Source organism: Mobula birostris, chromosome 17 (assembly GCF_030028105.1).
Source record: "Mobula birostris isolate sMobBir1 chromosome 17, sMobBir1.hap1, whole genome shotgun sequence".
Taxonomy (NCBI): domain Eukaryota; kingdom Metazoa; phylum Chordata; class Chondrichthyes; order Myliobatiformes; family Myliobatidae; genus Mobula; species Mobula birostris.
Genome location: NC_092386.1, coordinates 21,457,834 through 21,483,396, shown reverse-complemented (window position 1 = coordinate 21,483,396; position 25,563 = coordinate 21,457,834). Strand labels below are relative to the sequence as shown.

General features: G+C 40.8%; 1 protein-coding gene across 2 annotated transcripts in view; it reads left to right on the top strand.

Annotated features, from left to right (window-relative positions):
* LOC140211375 (ephrin-A5-like) overlaps positions 1–11,648 on the top strand; it is a 200,449-nt gene extending 188,801 nt beyond the window's left edge. The window contains exons 3-5 of one of the 2 annotated variants that reach the window (XM_072281053.1): positions 1,502–1,567; positions 1,915–1,995; positions 9,058–11,648. In XM_072281053.1, coding sequence (XP_072137154.1) covers positions 1,502–1,567; positions 1,915–1,995; positions 9,058–9,176 — 266 coding nt within the window. In that variant the 3' untranslated portion in view covers positions 9,177–11,648. The remainder of the gene's footprint in view (positions 1–1,501; positions 1,568–1,914; positions 1,996–9,057) is intronic. The other variant, XM_072281054.1, reaches the window with a different exon arrangement.
* The last annotated feature ends 13,915 nt before the right edge of the window (positions 11,649–25,563 follow it).

Sequence of the window (25,563 nt, the reverse complement as noted above, 5' to 3'; positions counted from 1 at the left end):
GCGATCCATTTTAAATGGCCCTGTCTCATCTCATCATTCATCATACAACTCCTGCGTTGGTTTGACTTTCCAAAATGCATCATTTTATGTCATCTGCAACCTCAGTGATCAGGCCCGGTGCATTTGTGTCCAACTCGGTGACACTCCATACCATGAGTGTACAACATTTACAAAGTTCACCCCCCCACCCCACTTTCCCATCTAACTTCCACTCCCACTGACCGCACAGATTGCCAAGGAGTGGGTATGGTTGGTCTTGCTCAGCAAAAAGCCCCCTGCCAGTCAACTGTCTCATTGTGCTAGAAATATGGATGGAGCTCCTGTGCTGAATGGCGGTGGAGGGGGGGGGGTGGCTACCCAACAGAGTCAAAGCAGGGAGATCATATCACCAAGCAGTAGGACAAGAGAAGGTTGTTGCTCACATGTGGGCAGTTGGAAGTTGCTTGGCGTGGCAATTGGCTAGTTATAATGTGTGGTTTGAGTCCCCGTGTCCGTGTGGATTTCCTCCAGAAGCTGCAGGTTTTCCCGCATTCCAGTGATGTACAGTTAGGGTTAGTGAGTTGTCAGAATGCTACATTCTGGAAAGCATGGCCAGTCCTGTTGGCTGCCCTCGGTATAATCCTGGCTGATTTGATTTGACGAAAATGACACATTTCACTGTTTCACTGTACATGTGACAAATAATGATAATCGTTATCATCCCTCTTCAAGCGCCAGTTGTTGGTCCTGTTGTTGCTGCTTGATGGGGTAAGCAGTGAGTGAGAGCTGCTGAGAATATCGGGCCTTGTCTAACCATTTTATTGGATTTCTGGTGGACAGTTAAACAGTCCCTTAGATTTAAGCAACACCTCTTGTTGCACAGGGTTAGCAGAGCCCACAGGAAAGTGGTCATTTCCTGCCAGTAAACACTAACCTCAAATACTCTGCCCTATTAGCAAGTCATTTAGTAGTAGAGGCTGCAGCCCATTGGTTGATTTATGATAATTGTCACATGTATGGAGATAAAGTAAAAAAGCTTGTCTTGCATACTTGATTGTGTAATGTGGTGAGAGCTTTTGCTCATGCCATTATGTTCAGTGAAAAGAAAAACAATTGCTACATATTTTGAAATGTTTAGATGGGAGGGGAAGGAATCAAAGCTTTAAGAATGTATTTCACTACAGAACATAATGTTTCAACTTTGTATCATCAAGATAATCAGATTTGTGGTATAGACCTCAAAGCATTTCAAGTTATCTTTTCCAAAGCCTCAGATGCCACAGTTTGTAACTCCTGACATTGAACTGATTATCATCATGAAGCAGTTCCACTCAGTGTATGTGCTATCTTTACCCAATGTGCCGTAAAATCTCACTTTCAATGTTTTCTAAATCTGAACAACTCACTTTCATGCCAACTGATCTTAAAAATGTTTTGACCTGCAGTAAATTAAAGAGGGAAAATAGATGCTTGATTTACTTCTGTACAGAATCTTACAGTGGTTTCTTTTCACATTCCACAGCTTCGGCTATCCCAGATAATGGAAAGAAGACGTGTTTAAAATTGAAAGTCCTTGTGCGACAATCAAGTAAGTTTCTTACGCGGGTTTGCAGGGGTGGCTTTAGTGCATGTATAATTGTAAGCACTGGTAAAATTTTCATATTGTGCATATCCTATGTGGTATCTGTTCTGTACATAACATTTTCTGTGTTTTTTTCCATCATTTTGTTTTCTTACATTTCTTCACTGAGCTTTGATGATAGTTGCTAACTTGTTGTTTCTGAAAGTTTACCACGATTGAACCAAATGGACGAGTTCAGCAAGACACAACGTGGAATGATTTTTTTTTAAAAAAGAGAAAGAAAAAAAAAATCAGGGAAATTAAAAAAAATGTCACACTAACATATTTGGCTATTATTTCTATTTTTGTTATAGACAGCTGTTCGAAAACTGTAGGTGTACATGAAAGTGTTTTCGGTGCTAACGACAGAGTAGACAGTTCATTAGAACCAGCAGGTTAGTATTCTTAGAGAATCTTTTAACCAGTCCGTCTGTCCCCCCACCCCAACCCTTTTTCTTAAATGTCCCTCCTTCACAGTTTGCATGCCCTGCATGGGTTCAGTGTTGAAAGCTTGTTCTCCTCCCTCTCCTCTTTTTTTTGATGACTTTCTTCTCTCTATATTGCAAAAAGATAATGCAATAACTCTCGCATGTTGTGCCAGATTGCTATTCTGTGCTGTGCTGGATATTCTCCTTGATACAAATAAATTGAAGTGGGATATCCAGCAGATAGAATACTTCTGTTTTTTTTAACTGTTATATTGCATTTGCTTCACAGAAAAAGAAGCTAATACAAAAATTGTTTTAATACGGAAATTGATCTGTTTAGCATTCCAATAAAAACGGACTAACAACCAATGAAAACGAAGCATGAGACTAACTTTTTAAAATTGGGATGTGGGGTGGGGAGGTTGTTCCAAAATTGAATGGGATTCCAGTTTTGATGCACTCGAAGAATAATATGTCCATGACAGCTGAAAATATTGTCACATTGTGACATCTGGTTCCCCTCAGTTTGGTAGAATCCAGGCTTCTATCAGCCAGCATCACTGCCTTGAGCAGAAATAAATCTGTCTGGAGCATATTTATGTGTCTTTGTATTTTTAATGTTGTCCTTTTCATTAAAGTCTGCCACCAGCATTTATGTCTCTGAGTATATTTGGTTGTGTTTGCTGTCTGCTACCGTCGATATTTTAGTGAACCTAACGTGAAGAAATGTTGTCAGTCTCATTATTCTGAGGGGCTAAGTGGCAGAGTGAACTTAAGTCACCTTTCACTTCAGGAATCAGGTTTTGGATTCAACCCAGATTGACGGGATCATATTCCGCACTGCGCTTTCTGAGAAAGACGTTATATTGATGTGGGATTGTTTAAGACTAGGGTGTTCTGAAGCTCAGTGCAGCCAATGAACCGTGTTTTGATGCATTGTCTCTATTGTAGGATTGTATTCAATTTATGGCCCATAAGGCGGCCTTTTGGCCCCCTGTACCTATATGAGTACTGTAGAACATAGGACTTGAGAGTTAGTGCACAGCTGGATCACACTGTATCAAGAAGACAAATAACATAACTAGGTAAACAACAGGAATTCTGCAGATGCTGGAAATTCAAGCAACACACATAAAAGTTGCTGGTGAACGCAGCAGGCCAGGCAGCATCTCTAGGAAGAGGTGCAGTCGACGTTTCAGACCGAGACCCTTCGTCAGGACTAACTCTTCCTAGAGATGCTGCCTGGCCTGCTGCATTCACCAGCAACTTTTATGTGTGTAACATAACTAGGTTATCTTTTTTGTGTGTTTATTTATATATATATATAACTTAGATACTAAGAATCATTGTATAATTCTGTTTGAATCATTCAAAGTTCAAAGTACGTTTATTATACAACCTTGAGGTCCGTCTCCATACAGGCAGATGCAAAACAAAGAAACTCAGAAAAACCCATTTAACAAAAAGACCATCAAGCACCCAATGTGCCGAGAGAGAGAGGGAAAAATGTGCAAACAATAAAAGCAAGCAAACAGCATTGAGAACGTTCCTTGGTATCATTTACGTTGAATCATATTAGATCAGTTTTAGAGCATAGATCATATTGAACGTAGCACAGTATAACACGTTACAGGCACTTAGGCCCATGATGTTGTGATGGCCTTTAAACCTATTCTAAGGTTAATCTAACCCCTCTCTCCCATATAACCCTCCATTTTCTTCCATCCATATGCCTATCTAAGAGTTTCTTAAATGTCCATTATGTACCTGCCTCTACCACCACACCTGGCAGGGTGATCCATGCACCTACTCACCATGTAAAAGAAACACCTACCTCTTGACATCCCCCATACTTCCTTCCAATCACCTTAAAATTATGAGCAACACACACAAAATGCTGGAGTAACTCAGCGTCAATGGAACTGAATAGATTGTCGACGTTTTGGGCCTTCTTCAGGACTTCAAAATCATGCCCCCTTGTATTAATCATCACAAATGAAAGGTAACATTCTGGTGCAACAGTCACTGAGTTGTGTCATGCAGAATAACTTCTGGTCATTCTCCTGTAAATGAGCCTTGGGCACATAGCCTTATGACTTGGAGGTAAACTCAAGATGACACCATCCGAGCTCCATATAATATTTGTAACATTAGGTCCTGAGTAAAAGGGGCCCAAAACATCGGATATCCGTTTGTCTCTTGACCGGCAGGGTTCCTCCAGCATGTTTTTAACTTCAGATTCCAGCATCTTCAGTCATGTGTGTATCCTGAGTAACGGATTGTTGGATAGTTTGACTTGAGCATCTGTTCAGAAGAAGTGAACACAAACCTATCAACAAGTAACCAGACACCACACTTTTACATTTCTTGGTAGAACTCACCAGAGCCTTTTATTATTGTTAGATCCTGATGATCGTGTGATCCAGAAATTCTTCAGCAGTGAAGAATGAGGCATAAAGCCTGGTGGTAATGGCCATTTATTGAGTGTATTAAGATTGAAGACTGGAACAAAGTAAAAAGATAAAGGAAAACAGTTGCGGTTATCTTATACTACAAAGTAATGCTAACTAGAAAGTTAAAGAGACATTCCAGTGATGATAATATTCTCTGAAATAGACAGATTCGGTAGTGTGACATCTGCTGCAGAGAAACCAAGAAGCTTCTCGAAAAATACAGAATCAGCTGAACTACAATTACTGAAAAATTTATTGAATAATGATATGTATATACATTACTGGGCAAAAGTATTATTTATTGAGATAAGATGCAGAATAAGCCCTCCTGGCTCTTTGAGCCACCTCCTGATTTAATCCTAGCCTAATCATTGGATAATTTACAATGACCAATTATCCTACCAACCGGTACGTCTTTGGACTGTGAGAGAAAACCTGTGTGCCCGGACAAGACCCACACGGTCACGGGGAGAATGTACAAACTCCTTACCGGCAGGGGCAGGAATCGAACCCTGAGCTGTTGGTACTGTAAAACGTTGTGATAACCACTATGTTACTGTGCCACCTCATGGTACGGTCTGGTATATAAGTCCTAAGCACATATACTGTATATTGTTAGGGTGCCTAAGACTTTTGCAGAATATTGTATATTATGTCTTTCTAGTTACCAAATAACACTTAATACTATCGAGCTAATACAAAGCTAAGTACTCCCGATGTGGCCTTCTATACATTGGCGAGACTCGACGCAAACTGGGAGATCGTTTCGCTGAACACCTACGCTATGTCTGCCAGAGAAAGCAGGATCTCCCAGTGGCCAAACATTTTAATTCCAAGTCCCATTCCCATTCTGATATGTCTATCCATGGCCTCCTCTGCTGTCAAGATGAAGCCACACTCAGATTGGAGGAACAACGCCTTATATTCCGTCTGGGTAGCCTCCAACCTGATGGCATGAACACTGACTTCTCTAACTTCCGCTAATGCCCCACCTCCCCCTCGTACCCCATCTGTTATTTATTTATATTCACACATTCTTTTTCTCTCTCTCCTTTTTCTCCCTCTGTCCCTCTCACTATACCCCTTGCCCATCCTCTGGGGTTTTCCCCCCTCCCCCTTTTCTTTCTTCCTAGGCCTCCTGTCCCATGATCCTCTCATATCCCTTTTGCCTATCACCTGTCCAGCTCTTGGCTCCATCCCTCCCCCTCCTGTCTTCTCCTATCATTTCGGATCTCCCCCTCCCCCTCCCACTTTCAAATCTCTTACTAGCTCTTCTTTCAGTTAGTCCTGACGAAGAGTCTTGGCCTGAAACATCAACTGTACCTCTTCCTAGAGATGCTGCCTGGCCTGCTGCGTTCACCAGCAACTTTTATGTGTATTTCTGTTTCCTAACTACCTTCTTGTTTTAACCAGTATACAGTACTGTGCAAAGGTTTTAGGCACCCTAGCTATATATGTGTGCCTAAGATGTTTGCACACGACTGTACGTCACACCACATGGAAATGACTAACCTGGGCACAAGATGCAGTGTATTTTTCCACAGTTCCCACAGAGCTGAAGTAAGTCCACTTTAATTAAAACTATTTGGGTGGCGCAGTAGAGTGGTGGCTAGCGTAACACAGCAACTCAAGTTCAATTCCTGCTGCTGGCGGGTAGGAGTTTGTACGTTCTCCGCGTGACTGTGTGGGTTTCGTCCAGGTGCACTGGTTTCTTCTCACAGTTGAAAGACGTACCGGTTGGTAGGTTAATTGGACATTGTAAATTGTCCTTTGATTAGGGCTAGGGTTAAACTGGGGGTTGCTGGACAGCACAGTCTGAAGGGCCTACCCCTTACCGTATCTCAATAAATAAACATAATCATTTGCAATGTTAAAATTTCTCTGCGCTGAGAGAGGAGAGTGGAATTTTGTGGTCAGAATATACATCAGTGAGGAATTTGGAGTTTAAATTTCATCACTAGTCCCAATGTTGAGTAGTTCTTTCAAGGTCTTTAATTTCAAGTTAATCCTTATCACAGTAGAGATGGCTGTTATTGTTATTACTACCTAGCTATGGCCATTTATAATCATGTAGCCAAACGTTTCGGAATGCATGCTGAAATGAGAGGTGGAAATTGGCCAGGATACCAAGGAATTTGGGGAGAAGTGAGTAAAGACACGAACGAAGATATACATGTTTAGAATGGTATTAATAGCAGAGTGTAGAGGGACAGAACAATTCAGAAAGTGAAAGGAAATGAGGGGACCATAAGCGAAGAATCTACTTTTGACAGGAGATTAGAGAAATTGAGAAACAAAGAGTGGTTGGAAGCTGATAACAAATGGTGGAGAATGAAGGTATTATGGGGTTGAAAGTCAGTTTTGAATATGATCCAGTGCTTAGAAAGATCACTGTGTCTTGGTTATTTAAAACCAAGGACAGGGTATTTAAATATTGAATATTTGCCAAAGACGGTTTCCACTCAGTGGCTTCTTTATTAGGTACCTTATGTACCTAATAACGTGGCCACTGAGTGTACATTTGTGTTCTCCTGCCCCTTCACTGTTCAAGGTATTGTGCTTTCAGAGATGCTATTCTGCGCACCATTGTAGTAACGCGTGTGCAGAATTTGAGTTGCTGTTGCCTTCCTGTCAGCTTGAACCAGTCTGGTCACCATCCTCTGTAAACCCTGGAGACTAGTGTGCATGAAAATTCCAGGAAATCAGTAGTTTCTGAGATACCCAAACCACACTGCCTGGCGTCAACAGTCATTTCACGGTCAACGTCACTTAGGTCACATTTCGTCCCCATTCTGATGTTTGCAACTGAATATCTTGACCATGTCTGCATGTTTTTATGCATGAGTTGTTGCAACGTGATTGGCTGATTAGGTACTTGCATTAAAGAGCAGGTGTGCAGGTGTACCTAATAAAGTGGCCACTGAGTCTACTAATGTGGCACTGTCCTTTGAGGGGGTTGAGGTTTTGAAGGTTTTAATCAAAACCAAACATTGCAACATGTTTCATGCTGAAAGGATTAGATTAAAAGTGTAGTCCATAGAAGTAGTAAACATATACTGAATGTACGAAATGACAATTGAGTCCACAAATTCAGAGATTTCCACACAAAAGCTCTGAGTTTTAGAACATTCCATCTGTCAGTCTGTCCAAAAGATCATCCTTGATAACGTAATCCAGTGGATTTACTGTAATTAATAGCACTACAATTGCTATTCTGAAAAGAAATTCCTGTTAGCTAAATCTCAAAAATATTATTAAAAGCATTCAATGGATTTTTAAAAAAATAATTTGCTAATATGTAGAAAGGTTAACCAGTGTTTTAGCAGTGGCACTACCGAGATAAGGCAGGATTTAAAGTGAATAGAGACTTTCACAGACTCGTATCATTTTTTATTGTTTAAGTGGATTGCACAGGTGGTAACTTTGGCAAAGATTCCATTTGCCAAAGATGGAAAATTCATGTAAATGAGGATAAGCAAATATAGAAGTTATTTCTCCTCTACCTGGAGCCATTATCTTTACAAGCTTGAGTCAATAACAGAAAACACATCCTGTCCTATATTTGTGGTTCCTGCTTCCAGAGACAGCAACTAACATAGATTTTAGAAGAATTCACAGCTGGTGATACAGATTTTGTCTTCTGTGCAACAAATGGATCATATTTATGTTAGTTCTTCATTTCACAAATCAAGTTTAGGTGAAGAAATACCCTTGGTGTGCCACTCGGCCATTAATAGTTTCTGTCTGGGTACAAAAGAAAGGCATTGCGAACATATTAGCAGCAACTCAGATCAGAAACAGGAGAAAATCTGCAGATACTGGAAATCCAAGCAACACACACAAAATACTGGAGGAATTCAGCAGGCCAGGTGGCATCTATGGAAAAAGAATACAGGTGACGTCTCAGCCTGAAATGTCTGCTGTACTCTTTTCTATGGATGCTGTCTGGCCTGCTGAGTTCCGGCAGCATTTTCTGTGCGTAACTCAATCAGATGCTCTGTTGGTTTTCTCATGCAGTTTGAACATCTATTTCTGCAAGCACAATCATAAACACTGAATTCAACTCAATTGCTTGAATTCATTAGAATGAATTTAATCTAAACACCTCCATATTGGGGATGTGATTCCATTCTGCCAGCAGTACACATGCAACAGACAATTTTAAATTAATTCTGAATAATTTGATGAGAAAGCTAACAGTGGATGTGGTGCATGAAATAATTTGTTCTTTTTTTCAATTTGTTGAGCAAACTCTACAGAAACTAGTTAGTTCCTTGGCATTAAATTAAGCTGAAATATACTTTTACTTGAGGTGATTGAAGCTGCTTCTTGCCTCCTCCCAGGCACTGCCTTTGATTTGCATTTGTCTTTCATTAAACTCAAATGAAAGATTTTCAAGTTTGAAATGAAACAAGGATTTTAAGTGTTTTGTAGGTGGTTTGCAAATGTGTCAAATGGAATGTGTTTGGCCAAGGAGCTTAGCTGATCTGTAATTGTGACTATAAAGTACTGGGGAGCAATCATTCAGTTGGTTTTTGATGTAACATCATTGCTTTCTCTCTTTCTGTCCAAATAGATGACACTATCCATGAAGCTGAACCATCGCGAGGCGAGAATGATGCCCAAGCACCCAGGATATCCCCGCTACTTTTGGCGACTGTACTATTCCTTTTCTTGATGCTTTCAACATTGTAGTGGTCGACAATACAAAGAACCTCTGACACAGCATGGCTGGATCAGGAAACATCGCGAGTTCTGTAACTGCACTGTTGAAGAGGGGGACATTCAGCTTAATCCAGGCATAAGATTTATTTTCTGTCCGGAGAGTAGAGAGCAATTTAAGAGGGATAATGTGTCCAAACTGATAACCCCTGCAAAAATGCCAAATTATATTTTGAGACTAATGATTCTTATTTTCCTGTGCATTTCTTCTTTCAAAGTACCCTTAGGCGGTTTGGCTCTTGTCATCAAGTGCAGATGAGAAACAGTAGCGGCAGATGCAGTAGCTGAAGAAATAAGAATATTGAACTGAAGCCCAAGGGGGTTCCAATCCTCCATGCAATATTTATACCTTATCACTCAATACTGTAAGATGATCACACAAGGCATCGAATCACTGTGTCAGAACTTTAGAGGAGATTTTACAAATAGATATAACCCTATCCCTCTTGGGACTTATAATTGAATGTTTCTGAAGAGAGAGTTCCTGTGCTTATGCAGTAGCTAATATGATCTGTAATATTTTGTATTTTCCACTCACATTCTGTTTCATGTGCTCTTTAGCAGGGCTTTGCATTTTTGTAGGAAATGCTCCTACCTTAGTCTTTGAAAACAAAATTGGGCATCACCACAGAACTGAAGAGTGGTGCACATTGCAGTAGGCTACTAGTGTTATGCTGGACCTCATGAGAAACACAAACGTAAATGGTAGATTAGAAACGCTGGTTTCATTTGTAATATGGATAGTTTTCATGTGAATAAGGATAGGCATTGTGAATAACATAACAGTTGCAATTTATTTTAACATCCTATTCTACAAGTGAAAAGCTAATGAACTGAGTATGTAAAATACTGCATCATGTTTATTTCCTGTAAAACTGGATTGCAATCCAACTCTGTAATGGTGATGCAGTTAATTGCATTTTCCTTTCCTGTGCACCGTAAGCTACCATTTAATGTTTGACCATTTAGTTTCTGATTGTTTAGGCAAGTCAGTGCCTACATCTATTTGATGGTAAGACTCAATGTGAAACTATTACTATTACACACTTGGAGGATTCTGACATAAACTGGACACCCCTGATGTTATGGAGGACATTCGAGACCAACAACTTTTTGCTTGTTTGTTTTTAGTTGCCTTTTTTAAAAGCAGGGAAATAAGGATCAGTTTGTTCAGTGGATACTGTGTATCCTGTAATAGTCTATAACATTAGTGTTAGCTTAGTACATTGATTTGTACCTTTTACTGGAGGACAAAAAGAAAAAAAAATACATTGTTTAAATTCTGTATTATTAGCAACCTATGTTGTAAATAGTGTTTGATAAAGTATTAATTCCAATTCTTACATCTTTTATAATTGAATACAATAGAATTTCTGGATTTGATTGAGCAGTTTAAGCAAACAGATCTATTGTTGGAATGGAAGATGTGATTCAACAGTCCTGATAGAGGCTTACGACGATCGTGGAAGTGCAGAGGCACAAAACTGGGCGCAGCCCGAAAAAATTGCTTATTCTCGATGAACAGAGGGGAGCAAAAACAAAAACTGTGACTTGACATTCAGAATCTTGGTCCTATATGTTTCTGAGGTGATGCGGACGAAGCCCTGTGTGAAGAGGCACGTTGATTCTGTTGATTGGTGTTCCCGATTTTTTTTTTCTTCCTGCCCCAGAGATGAAGTGAATATTTTTGTGGAAAGATCTTGCCAGCATCACTGTGGCATGCGCATGGACTCCAGTAAGGAAAAAACCCCGAAAATTTGTCCGGTATAGTTTTGTAATTTTTGTCTCCTGTTTTCGCCCTCTTTGTGTGGAAGCAGCTCGTTCCAAGGACAGAAATCGGGATGCATATACCTGTCAATACCCTTGACTGACCCGCCTTGCAATGTGGAATAGAAATGGTTCTATAAATTTAGAAGCATAGAAATTAATCCACTCCCCCTTATTCACTCCACGTAGATCAGCTGTTCCCTGCTTTCATCCAAGCCTTCATTGAGCGGTGAATGGGTAAATCTGTTCTATTTGGCAACTCCGAGTTTTTCCCATGCATTAGCCCCCAAACTGTTCTGATGCGAGACGAATCTTCTTACAATAGCGTTGCTGCCATTGTCTGTACAGTTTAATAAATGCTGCTGGCATGCTGAAGGTTACTCATGGAGTCTGCTAAATCTGTTTTAGATGCTTAATCTGACACTCTGTCAGAGTCACTCATTGTTTGTGCGTCTGGATATTAGAGTCCAGCCATTGTTGTCCTTTGCCTGTACTGCCCTGCTCAAGAACCGCTTGAAATGCAGATTCTTTGCACTTATTGAAGAGTGCTTTTTTGACATGCTTATAAGAGAAAGACACAAACCTATGGTCTTCTGCCATGTGGATATTCTATACATCTGTTTTGTATATACACGTGTCTGAGCAACTATACATAAATAAAACTAAAGATATTCATCATCACAATGTTCTGTGTCTTTGGCCACTAAAGGGCGGGAGATGTGGATTAAAGAGCAAAATACCTCATGTTCAGAAAATTGCATGTTTTATTGCGAAAAAAATCCTTGGGTATTTTGTACAAACTAAATCCGACTACATGCAGGCAGAAGTGAAATTTGGAGCGGGGGGGGGGAATGCTTAAAAAATAGGCGCTACTTTTGCGGAAATATAAAACCAGCTGTACAGTTCAATTGAATCCAAGTGATCCTGGCATTAAAAATGAACAAGGAGTGGCTCATTATCAAAATTACAGTAATTCTTTACATATTATGGTTAACTTGGAATACGGGTCACAGCGTCTTTAAAATGCTTAAGGAAAATAAGATCGTCAAAGTGGAAAATAAATTGAATGGCTTCATATCTGTCCATTCCATTCCGGCGAGATCCAGTTGGTTGGAAATCGCCTTTCTGCCACATCTGGGTGCTGGGTCTCGTTTGGAAAGGGTTCCCAGCACAAATTTGCCCCGCACTTTAATACTGACGCTGAGTCTTGCGGAATTGGAAAAGTCGCTCTGGTGCAGGGGAAAAGATTTCCTATCTGTTGCAGTGGAGAAGATTTCCTGTCTGTTGCAGTGGAGAAGATTTCATATCTGTTGCAGTGGAGAAGATTTCATATCTGTTGCAGTGATACCCAATTCCAGATCGCCTTTCTTGTAACGTGAGGTATTGCAGCAAAGATAATTTAAATTCCTTGCTCCCACTGGCAAGCCGAGACGCTCCGACTACAATTAAAAAAACACTGTACAGGGAGCTCAAAACTCCCGAAAACTTTAAACTTGGTTATTCACTCAATATTATGCTTCATCGTTATATATAAGTTACGATCATTTACAGCAAGATATTAAATTTTGATCTTAATATTACATAATAAAAACGAGCTACTGAAAGTGTTCCCTTTGCAAAATGAGATTAGGTTATAACTGCAGAGTATTAAAATGTAAAATTAATCTCGGGCGGCCGCTTTGCATCTCACATAAGACCCATGATAGTTTAAATCATTCCGCAGAGTCAGTACTTCCCCAAAATCAGCGGATAAGCTGTTTCCATTTATTAATTAAAGACTATAAATACTACTTTTCACCCTTAATGAACAGGGTATATTTTGTTATTTTTCGAAATAGTTAACACACATACTATTATATACATAAAATAGTGTGCGTGTCAAATAACTATTTCGAAAAATAACTATATATATCATAAAATATCCCATCGAGTGGTTGTTCTTCAAATACTATAGAACTAAGAGTGGCATGGTAGCGTAGCGTTTAACGTAACGTTTTATAGTGTCAGTGACTCGGATTCCATTCCCGCTGCGGTCGGTAAGGAGTTTGTATCCCCCGTGACTACGTGGGTTTCCTCCCACATTCCGAAGATGTACGGGTTAATAGGTCACATGGGTGATATTGGTTAGGCCAGAAGGCTCTGTTACCGTGTTGGACTTCTAAAACAAAACGACTCCCCCCCCCCCAACCACTCCCCAAACAACCTGACGTTAGCTGTATGATATTTTACCTCGGAACGAAGCTCTCTCACGTAAGCCCTTCGAGACCACAATACGAATTTATAATGTTTTTTGGGGTCATATAATTTGAAAAAGTAAGTTGCTTTCAATGTTGCACAGCAAGGGCGGAATGCAGACCGAAAAGTGAACAGCACAGAGAAAAGGCAATCATTCTAAATAACCAGTCATCATCTATCTTTTTTGACGGGGGAGAGGCAATATCTACGTACATTGTTAACTTTATTGAATTTTAAATGGTAAATATCCGCAGAATTTCGAGTAGTTGATGTTTTGAAGTACAAGCATCTGTTTTATTTGTATTCAGCTTTACTTCCCCAACATCTGTAAGTAAATAAAGCGATACAGGCCACCGTCACTCCGTAGAACAGAATCTGGACTGGAACCTGTTCCCTTTGCAGAAATTTAAATGTGCATTCAAGTTTGCACCAAATAAGACAACATATAAATAAATATTTTTACGTAATGTAACCAATGACAGCTGATGATAGTAAAGCAATTTTTTTTAACATGCCATTTTTAGGTTTCGCTCTAAAAGATCAGAACGGGCACTGAAATTTTAAGGTATTTAATTACATTCCACTTCTGCGGTAATACGACATTCTTAATATGGACAAGTTTCGCGCCAAGCCCGAAGCTACAGTGCACCCTCGTCAGAGCGCCTGGTTCGTAAACTGTGTGTGTGTGTGTGTGTGTGTGTTCAGACTAGCAGATAAAATATTTTCCTCATATTGAACCGTTTATTCATCCCAATAACTACCGACGGAATAAATCCGAAAGTTTGCATAAAGTGATCCTATTTAGTTATCTCCTCTACAGGTTTTCAGACATATCGATATATAAGGCAAATACTGTACGTCAAAAGATAAAAGTAGACAAGGGCACTGTTTACATTAATCTGTATATACATATTTAACACACACACAATGTGGAATAAGATCAACTAATTGTGTTGATTCATTTGAAGAGATGCGTACTAGCAGGTTAAGAAGCGTGACTATACTTGATTCAGGTGATACAGGGCATCGTAGAGTTATATTATTTCAATTCCGTGACACTGAGCGAATTCGCACATCGTTTCCAGCTCCCTGAATATTAATCGCCCTCAATATTAATCGCCCATAAATTCCAGTTCTCGTTGCCTATGGATGCAATGTGGAAAATCACACAGCCGCAGTGACACGATCCCAATTCATATCAAAAAAATAATCAGAGATAAAATCAAAGATAAAATCACGCTCAGCAGAAATGAGACCACTCGGAGGCGTAAAAGCAACACGCTCAATTAGCCAGAATTCCTCAGCATCACTTGTGGGAAAGAAAATCGGTGGAGGCAGGCAAAACAAACAGCCCAGGTTTGAAAGACAAATCATTTGGTACACACGCCTTAGCGGGAGTTGATAACAATCCTGACAGTACGAAAGAACCCGCTGGAGAGTAGATGTATCACAGGTCACCCAACAGCTCTGCCAGTGTGATGCGGCAGACAGAGAGAGAGAATGAAGTGACTGCAGATTGCATTCCCCGCCGCCCTCAGCGCTTCAGGTATTTTCTCCCGGGAGTCCCGACTCCCTGATCACGTAGGTTTGCCAGACTCCCACCGGGGCGGCTGGGCGGTCAGAGGCTGCGGAGCGGAACAGCTTGCCGCAAGCGCCGGTAAAACCACCGCCGTGCGCCGCAGCGCCAGTTTCGGCCCGCTGCGCAGTGAACGATTGTTGCATCAGTGTATAACATTGTGGAAGGAGATCACTTGAAATAAAATCAAATTCATTTAAAAAAAACGTTTTTTTCCCCCCAGGAGCGTCAGTGAACGTTTTGGGTTAATCTATTTCTGTCTTTCTCTAGCAGTACAAAACTGGGCAGAACAAATACTGTATAATGCTGTCCTTGCAACCATGCGAAGAATTTAGACACAGACCCCCTTTACTGCAAATAATTCAAACAAGATCTTTGCAAGCAGGGTCGAATCTGAAGAACGGTCCTGCTCCGGGCATCCCCCACTCCCCCGGGATAGCGTTGAGGGAGGGTCTGACTGCGCCGTATAGGCTGCATTTTTGGGGTGAAGATTGTTGATTCTTCAAGCTGCGGACAGCTTCCTAATTGATTGCCCTAAAACAGTTTAATTTGATGAATTCATGTCGACCGTTAGGTGATAAAATATCAGATCTTCAAAATTCACCTTTGACCCTCACCCCTTCAACTAGATTTAACCTCGGTGATAAGGGTTAAACCAAAACAAACTAAAGGAGGATATCGAACTTCATTGATACGGGAACCAGCTACATATTTCATTGAGAATATACTCTTCATTCATGCGTGTCTTACGGTAGGAGGGACGGTGATGTATTTGCAAATGAACTGAACGTTCGAGCTGGTTTAACTTTAAACAGTAGTATTAAATAAAGCAGTCACTGACATAACATTTAAAAATACAGGCTTAATTTGTGCCTTGCAGTCAGTTAATTTTAGGGGGCCTTTAAGTGATAGACACCCAAATATGCTGTGTTATTTGCGATTTTTATTGCTTTTGAAAAACAAAATTCTCAGAAAAGACACCAGACACATGACCCCATGATAGCTTGTGACCGCCCATGCAGAGTCGTTTACTTCCATGTATTTATAATACTACATTTAAATAATTTGCTCAAAATGAAATCTGGCTACGCCGGTGATTTATGTTTTTAATATCTCACTGCAGAGACGCGTAACCACGTGGTTATAGCAAGGGAACTTGTGTTGTTGCCACCGGTAAACTATTTGTGTATTTTGTGACAAGGTATTCAGCTGCAGAAAGATCCGTCATAAATAATTGTTCATCTAAGGAATTAGCCATTAGAAATTGAGTAGGTCGGGGAAATTCGCGGATTCACAGAACTCGGAGAATGCATATTTTCTGTTTATCCATCCCTGAGCAAAAAGGAATCTGTTAACATCACGCTAATAAAATCACTCAGTTGTCGGTAGCTTGTTTACCATAGTCTCAGCTCTCTAAACCAATAAAGTACACAATTAAAAGATAAACTATTATTCCAAAAAAAAGTCTGTTATCTTTCCCACTCCGATCTAATTTTTAGTATCTGTTTTGCAATCTTTATTAATGAAAGTAAATTTAATATCTCTAAAAATTCAAATTGTATTCTTTTTATTTTAATTAATTTAATTGCTTTGGGATGAGCTCAAGTGTTTCAAAGATTTACATTTGATTTACCAACTACCAAATGGTGGTATCTAAGCCAATTTTTAAACTCGCGCAAAATCTTCCTTCAAAGGTCCATACTTGCATCAGACACTGGAATGACCCCATCAAAAAAAATCAAAGCAGACCCTCATATACCCTCCAAAAGCACTGCACACTTACTTATCCTCAAAATGAGGCCACAAATAATTTCTTTAAATAATCCAGAAGTCAGTTCTGAAAACTTCAACTGCTATTTCTCCGAATGCAAACTTTAAAAAATTGTGACTCATCGATGGGAAAGGTTAAAATCAGACACAAATAGTTAGCAACATAAAAATGTAGCATATATTTGCTTCTGGAAACAGCCCAAATTTGGAAATGACAAAGTCTATACATCTTTGCTTTTCATTGATTTAACAGACAAAATAGAAAGCCTCAAATAGATATTGTTATGCTTTACAAAAATCTTAATGGCAATTGCATACTTATGTTGATTGATTGTTTCCATTTGTTCTCAGGATGTGGATGATGTTGGCAAGCCCAATTTTATTGGCCATTCCTGGTAGTTATGCAACTATGGGTTGCTAGGCTACTTAGGAAGGCAATAAGCATCAGACTTGTGGGACTGAGTGGGTTGGATTTTGGGGTTCAGTAGCATGCACTCCAACCAGCCATGTGTTCTTTAGTGACTTGTTAACAACATATCACTTCAGCTGCCCAGCCAAGTAGATTGAGTGGAGGTGATGATGATATACACAATGCACCTTTAGCTTCTCTGTTCAGTGAGTCGTTACAGACATGGCAGCTGACAGATTCTGTAGTTGGTTACATTCAAAGTTCAAAGTAAATATATTATCAGAGTACAGACATGTCACCACATACAAACCCAATATTCTTTTGCTGCGGGCATGCTTAGGAAATCTAGAGAACAGTAGCTGTAAACTATAAACATCATGAGTTGTTAACTAAACAAACTGTGCAAGTGCAGATATAAATAAACTGCAATAAATAACGAGGATGAAATAACAATATAACGGAGTCCTTAAATGAGGGTAGTTATCCCCATTTGATCAAGAGCCTGGTGGTTGAGGGTTGCAAGTGTTCTTGAAGCTGGTGGTGCGAGTCCTGAGGCTCCTGTACCTTCTACTTGATGGCAGCAGCGAGAAAAGAGCATGGCCTGGGCGGTGAGGATCTTTGATGATGGTTACTTAACACAATGAAGATAAAATATAGAGTGCAAAGAAACAAAGGTTGCTTCTTGATTCAGGATGATTTCCTGCTGGGCTGTGTTCTGACAGGTATATCCTATGTTCTGAGGGGACAAGAAAGCCGGTTGGTGAGATAGAACAAGCTGGAGGCTGCATCTGCAGTGAGCAGTAGGTGTGTAGTTTCTCTTTCTGTGATATGGTGCAGTTCACAGCCTAACAACATCATCTGGGTGCTGTGCATCTACCTCGTGATGTGGGTATTGTTCCAACCCCACTAATCTCTTCATAACTCCATAACATGGCTCCCCTAGCATCACTTGTGAACCACAGAGACAAGAGATTCTGCAGATGTTGGAAGTCTTGAGCAACATGAAGATAGTATTGGAAAAACTCAGCAAGTCAGGCAGCATCTGTGGAGGGGAAATAAACAGTCAATGTTTATTCTCAGGTATTGCCATTATAAACCATCTACGTCAGTGCCGGAATGTGCAGTGGCACTACTGGCTGCCCCAGCACAGTCTCAGATTGTGTTGGTTGTTATCACAAACAAAGCATTTCACCGTATGTTTTGATGGTCTGTACGTGTGATTAGTAATGAATAAATCTAAATCTAAATCTCAGCATCCTGATGAAAGGTCTAGACCTGGAAAGACAACTGTTTATTCTCTTCCATAGATGCTGCCTGACTTGCTGAGTTCCTCCAGCATTTTGTATATGTTCCTTGCAAACCTGTCAGTTTTTAATGCACCTTATATTACGAGCACCTTATATTCTGTTTGGGTAGCCTCCAACCTGATGGCATGAACATCAAATTTTCAAACTTCCAGTAATTGTACTCCCACCCCCAATCCTTCACCATTCCCATTCCCTTTCCCCTCTTTCACCTTACCTCCTTACCTGCCCATCACCTCCCTATGATTCTCCTCCTCCTACCCTTCCTTCCATGGTCTTCTACCCTCTCCTATCCGATTCCCCCTTCTCCGGCCCTTTATCTCTTTCCCCGATCAGCTTTCCTGCTCCTTAGTTCACCCTCCCCACTCTCCCAGTTTCACCGATCACCTACCACCTTGTACTTCTTCCCCCACACCCTCCGACCTTGCACTAACTTCTCATCCTTTTTTCCATTCCTGGTGAAGGGTCTCGGCCCGAAATGTCGACAGCATTTTGTGTGTGTTGTTTTTATCCATGTCCATATGTCTCATGAATTGCCTTCATAGGTGCTAGTGGCTCAGAGATAAGGGAATCATCTTAGAAGTGGGGAAATGAAGGCCTCACAGCTACCTGAGACCAGTTCCATTGGTTGTCACCCCATCCATCACACTAAACATTCATTCCCTGCACGACAGGCATGGAAAAGACTGAGTGCTCCATCTACAAATTACATACAGCATACTGTAGGTGTCTGGTACCTCAATGACTGGAAGCAAAGGTGACCTGCAGCTCATTGCTTGCTGGATCGAGTGGGATAGCTATGAGAGGGATGGTGGTGAGCTCTCTGAAATGTTCTTATTCTTTTTGTTTTAGCTAATGGCTCTGTGGGATGAGATCAACTTTTTAAAATTATTTCGATTTGATTCGATGAAACCCGTTAAACCACATCGACACCATCCATTACCTAATGCAATTCTGCAAGAGCTTTCAAAAGTTTCTGATGGAGAATCCCAGAGCAAGGAAGCTGAGGGCGGTGTTTTGCCCCCAGACTGTGGTTCTTATTCTAAATGGTTGCAAATTGAGGTTACTTCCTGGCATGCTCTCTGGGGTCCCCTGTGACACTGATATTGAGATGCTGGGGAAACGTGTACTGTTGTCTGGTGTTCCGCTCCAGCGTGCAGCTGGAAGCATGGGAAGAACAGAGTGCTACCCCTCAGGAATTCCTGATGGTTTTTGTGGCTCCATTCTAAATGTAAACTGTGGCAATGCTCTGTTTGGTGTGAGCAACCAAACCCGGTTTACATGTGGTCATATCCAAGGTGTGTACATTAAATGGGAGCATTTTAAAAGCAGACTTCCAACTTTAAAGAAAAGTCTTACACAAAATTACTCAAGAGTAGGTTGTCCTACTTGTTAATGGATTTTCCTTTCAAAGCTTTAGCTCCCCCCGCTCCCCAACTTCCCCCAGCCAGTGCTGCCGTTTTCTTGCCTATCTTTCATTGTCAATGTTGTAGCGTGGATGAAATCACCAGAGAGACAGAGTCACTGGTAGATACAAAGCAGCTTCTTTATTTGACACAACAAGCAGGCATCATACGGACGGAGATGCTTTCGGTAGAAAGGTCTGCTAGCTCAATGTGGGCTCGATATTTATAGCTAAACACAAAGGCAATCGCTACTTAAAAAGTTATAGACAATGTTTCCTACGCCAACATGTCTGGGTTGGTATCCACAGCCTTTAGGAATGCAAGTTAAGTCCACGATACATTTATTTGGCATTTCACGTGCTAATATAGAAGACAATTAATATTTATAATGTATAGATAATACTGTCTTTGAAACTACAACATCAGGTCAAACTATGGCGCCAGAACCATCTGGTATTCACACCCTTTTAGGAAGCGCATTGTTGTGGACTCAATCCACAGTACTTAGTCATACAGTTAAAATAGAAGTCTGGTGGCCAAAGTCATTTAAGTGTAAACAAATCATCTACCCAAAAAGACTCACTCTACCAGTCAGGTTCCAGAAAGCTCTGGAAACTCACGTGTGCTGAGTCAAAGTTCAGCACTGCTGTTTTTGAGCATTGGATGCACTGACATTGGCAATCCACCTCCTACGTGCAGCCGAACCTGCTCAGGTTAGATGCAGGGTGTGAATGAATTGGAAGCTGCTCCTGCATGTTATCAGCCACTGTTAAATCCCAGAAACTGAAATCTTGGCATTGATGTAGGAGACTCTTATGAAGCTTGACCAACAGAGGTGCTAACTTCCTTTATCTGAAAGATTTTTCTATGGTTTTACTTGCAATATGCCAGATTTATTGAATTCCAGTTTTTCTCCTTACAGTAAGAATTTGGGGTGATATTTGGGGTGCCAAGTTAAAAACACAATAAACTCAGGATCAGAATCAGCTTTATTATCACTGACATATGTCGTGAAATTTGTTGTTTTGTGGCAGCTGTATGGGGCAAGACAAAAAAATTACTATAAAATAAATAGATATATAGAATTTTAAAATTTATATTTATTTGTTTTTGAATTATTTTTAATCTATTCAATATACATACAGTTGAAGTCAGAAGTTTACATACACCTTAGCCAAATACATTTAAACTCAGTTTTTCACAATTCCTGACATTTAATCCTAGAAAACATTCCCTGTCTTAGATCAGTTAAGATCACTACTTTATTTTAAGAATGTGAAATGTCAGAATAATAGTAGAGAGAAGGACTTATTTCAGCTTTTATTTCTTTCATCACTTTTCCAGTGGGTCAGAAGTTTACATACACTTTGTTAGTATTTAGTAGCATTGCCTTTAAATTGTTTAACTTGGGTCAAACATTTTGGGTAGCCTTCCACAAGCTTCCCACAGTAAGTTGCTGGAATTTTGTTCCATTCCTCCAGACAGAACTGGTGTAACTGGGTCAGGTTGGTAGGCCTTCTTGCTCGCACACGCTATTTCAGTTCTGCCCACAAATTTTCTTTCGGATTGAGGTCAGAGAATGATGTCAACTCTGGTTCATCCTTGGGAGCAGTTTCCAAACGCCTGAAGGTACAAACAATAGTACCCAAGTATAAACACCCTGGGACCACGCAGCCGTCATAACGCTCAGGAAGGAGACGCATTCTGTCTCCTAGAGATGAACATAGTTTGGTGCGAAAAGTGCAAATCAATCCCAGAACAACAGCAAAGGACCTTGTGAAGATGCTGGAGGAAACAGGTAGACAAGTATCTATATCTACAGTAAAACGAGTCCTATATCGACATAACCTGAAAGTCCAGTGTGACTGGGGACTGTGCATAGGGTGTAAGGTGAAGGGCAGGTTGCATCTAATATTCTGCCTGGGCAGTCTATGACCCAATGGCCTGAACAGTAAGTTTCCAAATTTTAGATAACCCTCCCCTCTGATGGGTTGTTTCCCCCTTTTAATGCCCCCTAATCCCTCCCCTTTCTGCCCTTCTCCCTCCTTCCCGTTCTCAGATCCTTCCATTTTTGTCCCCTTTCACTCAAACCCCATTGCTCCCCATCCCATCACCCATCTTCGTACCCTCTCATTCTGGTTCCATTCACCTACTTCATACTCAGCTTAACCATAGGCTCGCCCTGTTAACACGCCCCTTATCTGTTTCTGGATACATCTGCCATATACACCTCCTTTGCTTATCAGTGTCCAGTATTGATCCCCCTTTGCACCCCTGCTTAATGTCCTCCAGCAGCAATCACAATTTTCCACACTTCCTTTTCCCTAGTTGGCTCCATCTACCTCTCATTTTTCTCCCTTTATCTACCCCCATCTATCATTCACCTGTCGCAGTCTCCCAACTCCACCCCCACTCCCATTCCCTCCCTGGTGCGACTTGCCTGTCATCTTGCACCCTTCCCTCAGTTCACCAGTCACCTACCCCCTCCTCCTCTTTTTAGTCACCTCGCCTCTCTCAGTCCTGATGCAGGGCTCCTATTCTCCTCAGATACCATTCAACCAGCTGAGTTCCTGCACCCAGCTATTTGCTGTTCTGAGTTCAAGATAGTTTTGATAATAAGGACATTGCAAATATGCTTCTTTAGCAGCAGGCGGTTTGGGGTATCCTTAGATTATACACTCAATGACTACTTTATTAGCTATCTCCTGTCTTCTGCTGCTGTAGCTCATCCACTTCAAGGTTTGACATGTGTGTTCAGAGATGCTGTTCTGCACACCAGTGTTGTAATGTGTGTTTATCTGAGTTGCTGTCACCTTCCTGTCAGCTTTTACCAGTCTGACCATTCTCCACTGACCTTTCTCATTATCGAAGCATTTTCTGTAAACTCTGGGGACTGTTGTACAAGAAAAGCCCAGATGATCAGCAGTTTCTGGGATAGTCATACCACCCCGTCTGGCACCACCAGTCATTCCGTGGTCAAGGTCATTTCTTCCCATTTGTGATCTTTGGTTTGGAAAACAAATGAACCTCTTGACTATGTCTGCATGTTTTTTATGCATTTTGTTGCTGCCACATGACTGGCTGATTAAATATTTGCGTTAATGTGCAGGTGTACAACTGTACCTAATAAAGTGGCCACTGAGTGTCAGATTGCAATCTTGTTTTTCAAAGTGTAGTCTTTGGCTGCATTCAGATTTGACCTTTCTTTGCCCGTCTCCTCATAATGGTGGGCTTTGTCTCTCTCCTCACTGCTGCAAGTGTCTCCCCCAGGTTGTCTTCCTCTTGACCTCTGATCACTCCCTACCTTCAGTGCCAGAGTTGTACTGTTGTTCAGCTTATGTTTGTTTCATCCTTGGATATTTCTTCAGATACTTCCTTTAAGCATTCTTTTAATCTCCTAAACCAGTTAAGTGTTGATTCTGGAGCCTTTGGATCTTCACATAAAACTTAAATACAAATATCTGTTTAATTACAGTGGTTTCAAGTTAATTGGGCTCTTGATTAATTGGGGCAGCTTCTTATTTGAGACAACTCTTAAAGAACAAAATCTGATTGAGAAAATAGCAGGTATCCCCTTCTATAAATTTGCCGATGACACCACCTTTGTTGGCAGAATCTCAGATGGGGGTCGAAAGGAATACAGGAAATAGATTGGCGCTGGGCAGGGCACGTCTCCAGGATGGATGATCATCGCCTGCCCAGGATTGTGCTGTATGACGAGCTCTCCACTGGCTACCATGACAGAGGGGCATTGAAGAAGAGGTACAAGGACTCTCTGAAGAAATCCCTTGGTGCCTGTCACATTGACCATCGCCAGTGGTCTAATCTAGCCTCCGATCGTGATGCCTGGCGACACACCATTCACCAGTCTGTCTCCTCCTTCGAGAACGCACGCAGAGCTGGCATTGAGGACAAAAGGAGAAGGAGGAAGAACCGTGACACAGCAGCACCAAACCCAGAACAGAATTTCCCTTGCAGCCGCTGTGGCCAGGCCTGCCTGTCCCATATTGGCCTCGTCAGCCACCAGCGAACCTGCAGCAGATGTGGGCAGCCCCCTTCCTAAATCTTCGTTCGCCAAGCCAAGCCATGAAAAGAAAGGAAAAAATTTGTTTGTTACATACTGCATTGTGAGTAATATGTAAAAGTATGTAAATGGCATGTGCCATTACTCCACCGTGTCATAAGTGTGGGCCTTGCTTCAAGTAAAAACAAAGTTAGACTCTCATTTCCTTGTTTCCTTTCAATTAATTTTTATGTTTTAGAGTTAAAAAACATAATATAATCCAATTCTCTCTTGTTTTTGTGAGCTCCCTTTCTGTCATTCTCCTTGCAGGTTGCTTTGGCTTTGCAAGACCATAAATTGCCCCTGGCCTTGCCTCCTTCCTCTGACAGCTGTTTGACATTCCCACACCCTCTGGAGCCATCAGTATTCAAACCATAGGTGTCAAAGCACAGCTGTCACTGCCTCTACTGCTGCTCAGCTACTTCCAGCTTTTTTTTGGAGCCCAACATGTTCTTCTATGACAGGAAAAGAAATCTTTTCTATCTACAAAATAAGCTACATTATCACAAATCTTTGTTTGAATTATCCATTGTTTCTGAGATATAAAATATGTCCCCTCATATTGCTAATGAAAGTGGTCATAATCTTAAGGTGATTGGACTTAAATATAGGAGCAGATATCAGAGGTAAGTTTTTTCATATAGAGAGTGGTGGGTCGTGGAATGCCCTGCCAGGAGTGATAGTAGAGGCAGATATATTAGAGGCATTTAAGAAGCACTTAGATGGGAAGATGGATGATTGAAAAATGGTGGGCTATGTAGGACAGAAGGGATTGATTGACCTTAGAGTGGATTAAAATGTTGGAACATTATGGGCTGTAGGGCCTGTACTGTATTGTAGTGTTCTATGGTCTATTTGAGTCCAATTTTCAGATCTGACAGATTGCTGTCACTCACAGATTGCTTGTTGCTTTAGAATAGTTCACTAGCAGTTCTGCTATTTATTTGGACATCTGCAAACAATACATTGTATGCAAGTAACTATTGGCATAGGCAGATTTACTGTAGAAGCATTGGAAAGAATGTTAGGATTACATATAGTACTCGGGTTCTAGGATTGAAATGGCTTTGTTTTACATTTTGGATTCTGGTTACCTTGTTTTGGGATTGAGACTGGTAATTTTACAGTTAGTTTTAATACAGTGGACCTCGTTGAGCTGTTGATTGGCCTTCATTAGCTGTATTTACTTATTTTACCTTGCTCTAACTCTGCAAGGTTTAGAGTATTATGTACAGATTACTCTTCCTTACATGAGCGAGGATATTTTGACTTGAGAAGTGGGGCTGCCGAGTTTCACTGCACTGATTCTTGATTGTCTTAAGAGGTAAGGATGAGCACAATGGAAATAGAGGCTCTGGAAGTAAGAAAAAAGTGCTCTTAAAGAAACTCAAAGGTATGTGTACAGGCCTACTTTAAATTACCCCTTAGAATAAATATTAGGGTTATATAGAAACATTAAAAGAGAGAGAGCAGGACTATTGGGATTGCTCTCTTGGGAGCTGGCACTGACACAATGGGCTGAATGGCCTTTCTGTGTATCATAATAAATAATTAAGTAAAATTTGCATAAAGATTTTACAGCTTCATGAAGATTAGATTCTAGTTATGACAGTTTCTTGGTTGGAAACCATACCCTGCCACTAAAATAGCAAAAATAGGCTTGTCATCAGAGGCAAGCCTACATTTTTACAGCAAAGTTGGCTTGACAGATTGCTTGCTTTCCCAACCAGGTTTAAATGGCTGATCGCTATTGGACAATAAAACCGATAACCTCAGTGACACCTACACAATAAGGGAGAGCGACCTCTAGCAGTAAATTCATTTCTGTAC